A 3,689-nucleotide genomic window follows, 5' to 3' on the forward strand; every position below is an offset into this window, starting at 1 on the left:
TTTTTTCTTTTTTTTTTTTTTTCGCGTCATTCGGAAGACTTTGGTGAAAAATATTGGAAAAACTTCCAGTCAAAACGGAGAAATTCCGGCTTACGTGGGCCGTCTGATCCGAAACTCACTTTCCCAACTAATGAAATCATAGAGTTACTGCGTTTTATTGTCATTGATATTGAGGTGGTTTGCCATTTCCTTCCTCAAATGGATGGCCGTCGGCTCTTCCGTTCTACGACAGGTTTTATTTTCGTCCTATTGGCTGTCCAGACACCCTCCTGACAAGAGTCGCAAGCGACTCAAACAAGGGTTTTTGGTTTACTCGCCGACCAGTAGCCAGCAATTAAACCGGCTCCCTGCTCTTAAGTAACCTGCTTCCCATTCAAGTGGTCGGTGATGACCAACGAGCACACACTCAGATACACACACACACACATACACATAGCAGGCGCACTAACGTATACGCATATATGCACACACGCAATCGCAAGTACACACACACACTTTTTTTAATCTCCTCCTTCACTTCGCTTGTAAATAACTACGTCTCTACACCCCTACATGTAAGAGGTCATGTCGAAAGGTTCCTGGCTTTGGGTAAAAGAAAATGCAGGAAGATCAGTTAATTATGGCTTCATTCAACATATTCTCTTCTCAGTGGTCCTTGAGTTTTTGTTAAACCCTGTAAAAGAACTCGGAAGTTTAGGCTTCCAACCAAGCCTATTGCGATACACTTAAAACCAGAAACTAACATACCCACTAACATACTCAACACACATGCACACACACATATGAGGTGGTGCTGCAAAGTTCCTGGATTCGGGTAAAAGAAAATAACAGGAGGATCACTTAATTATGATTTTATTCAACATATTCCCCTTTCAGGTTTTCACACTTATTGATGCGGCCCTTTGCAGCGTTACAACAAACACGCGAATTGGTTGTCATTTGTGAATCGTTATGGAAACCACGCCACAATGACGCTTCAATCAGCGCCAAAACGCCCAATGCAAGAATAAGAACGTGGGAGTGTGTGTGTGGGGGGGGTTCGTATGTGTGTGCGAACACACACAGACGAGCGCAGGCACAGACATACACACACACACAAGTACACACACAAACACACACACACACACACACACACACACACACACACACACACACACACACACACACACACACACACATACACACACATGACAAGCTTGTACCCAGTTTTTTAAAACTTAATTTCCATTTTTTCTCTTTGCCAGTCTCCAAGCTATGGAACCTTACAAAATCAAGGTTTTTTATCCCACCAAGCTAATCTCAAGAGAAGACCGCATAAATTGTCTGACGGAAGCTCATTACAATCCATTCCTTTTGAAATCAGATGATATATTCATTGATCTGCTAACAGATTCCGGCACTGGAAGCCAAAGCGCAGCTCAGTGGTCCGCCATGATAAATGCTGGCCATTCAACCATTAATTCGGAATACGTCACACAGTTTATACGTACCATTCAACATGTTACCAAATTCAAACATGTATTTCCTGTTCACCAAGGTAGAGGAGCAGAAGACTTGGTAGCAAAACTGTTACTGAATAAAAACAGCGTTGTCCTGAGCAATTCATTGTTTGATACGACACGTGCACACGTCGAATCGTCTGGTGCAATGGGGATAGACTTAGCAGCCACCTCTTCTAAGTTTATGGGAGATGTCAATGTGGAAAAATTCAAGGAATCGCTAGATAAATATGGATCATGGATTCATCTTGTAATAATTACCTGCACCAATAATGTCGTAGCTGGAGCTCCAGTAAGTATGCAAAATATAGAAGTAATAACGAAGTTATGTAGAACAAATAATATCCCGGTTTTCATGGATGCGTGTCGTTTCGTTGAAAATGCTTATTTTATCAAGACTTTAGACGAGAAATATTCAAAGCACACCATCATAGATATTGCACATGAAATGTTTTCCCATTTTGATGGTGCATCTATGTCTCTTAAAAAGGATGGTATAAGCAACGGAGGGGGATTTTTGGCTTTGAACAACGATAAATGGGCAAAAGAAATATTTGATATCGTTGAATACAAAAGTGGTTATTCAACATTTGGTGGAATAACTGGGGCAAATCTTGCTGCATGCACTGTAGGAATTTCTGAAGCCATGAACGAAAATTACCTTCGGTCAAGAATCCATCAAGCAAAGTTGTTGGCTGGTTTCTTGGAAGACAATAACGTTCCAGTCTTTAAACCGGTCGGGGCACACGCAGTTTATGTGAAGGCAAATGAAGCGTTGCCACATCTAGAATTCGCTAAATATCCTGCATGGTCTCTTAATTGTGCCGTATATATTGAAGGTGGAATTCGATGCGGAGAAATCGGTAATGTAATGTTTGGTGAATCTCCAGATGGATCGAAACACACTCACCCTTTTGAATACGTTCGACTGGCTTTACCCAGAAGAACCTATACTGTCAATCATCTACATTTTGTAGCAAAAGTATTTGGCAATGTCACCAAAAAGGCCCAGCTCGTCCACGGAATGGAAATTGTCAAATCTTCGCATCTCTTGAGACATTTCACGATTTGGATGAAACCTATAAACGATATTCTAATAGGAAACGATATCAATGATAAAAACTGAGCTGTCTTCTCTTTGCAAGAGTCCGCTGCAAGTAATGACAGGTTACATTTGGTAATGCCTTCCTTCCCTGTGTTTTTCATTCGTTCTTAGCTCTGGACTCATTTCTCTGAAAGGTGCTTTACGAATACTCTAACCGTGTGCTTTGCAAAAAAAAAAAAAAGAAAAAAAAATCAATCAGCAGATAAGAAGCTAATTTTATACAGTTTATAAGGATTATTACTATCAAGTATAACGCAGCGAGTTGGCAGAATTGTTAGAACGTCGGAAAACAAAACTTAGCAGCATTTCGCCCGTCTTTACGTTCTGCGTTCGAATTCCATCGAAGTCGACTTTGTTTTTTATCCTTTCGGGGACGATTAAATAAGTACCAGTTGTGCACTGGGTCGATGTAAACGACTTAACCCCTCTTCCGAAATTGCTGCTCCTGTACCAATATTTGAAAGTGTTATATAGGTGTGTGCGTATATATATAATTGCCAACTATGGCGGTCCCATACAGGACGATGCTACTGTTATTTTTAGCCCCAGGAGGACATCTCCCCCAGCTGTCTAACGACACACTGCCTGTGTCCGGTGTGTATCACGTAAGGCTAGAGATGGAAACGATGATTTCTCCTCACAAATACTAATCGGACACAGACAATGTGTCGTCAGCCAGCTGCAGGAGATGTCTTCCTGGGGCTAAAAACAACAGTAGTATCGTCCCCTATGGGACTGCCATTTAGTTGGCAATTATATTTTACGATTCCGTACTGCTACTGTTTACTTCCCGCTCAGAGATTTAATATTAGATTAATGTATGTTGGTGTATTGCTGTGTGTGTGTGTATACGTTTGAGATGGTACCAGTGTTTATACATTTGTTAATGAATAAACAGATAGTTCATCTCCGCCTTTCTCCCTCTCTAGTTATATTAATGCTACGTTTACCTTTATCTACAAGTGGAGTAGCGTGAGATTGTAAACTCGAAAACCTTATCAATAAAACTTATATCTAAAATGTTTAACGCAATTTTATATTTTGAAATGAATTAAAACTGAATAAATTTATTCGTTTTCAACTGA

General features: G+C 40.4%; 1 protein-coding gene across 1 annotated transcript in view; it reads left to right on the plus strand.

Annotated features, from left to right (window-relative positions):
* Window positions 1-3,689, plus strand: part of LOC106884264 (tryptophanase) — an 11,552-nt gene extending 7,863 nt beyond the window's left edge. The window contains exon 2 of the mRNA XM_014935547.2: window positions 1,245-3,689. Coding sequence (XP_014791033.1) covers window positions 1,245-2,625 — 1,381 coding nt within the window. The 3' untranslated portion in view covers window positions 2,626-3,689. The remainder of the gene's footprint in view (window positions 1-1,244) is intronic.

Source organism: Octopus bimaculoides, chromosome 17 (assembly GCF_001194135.2).
Source record: "Octopus bimaculoides isolate UCB-OBI-ISO-001 chromosome 17, ASM119413v2, whole genome shotgun sequence".
NCBI lineage: Eukaryota > Metazoa > Mollusca > Cephalopoda > Octopoda > Octopodidae > Octopus > Octopus bimaculoides.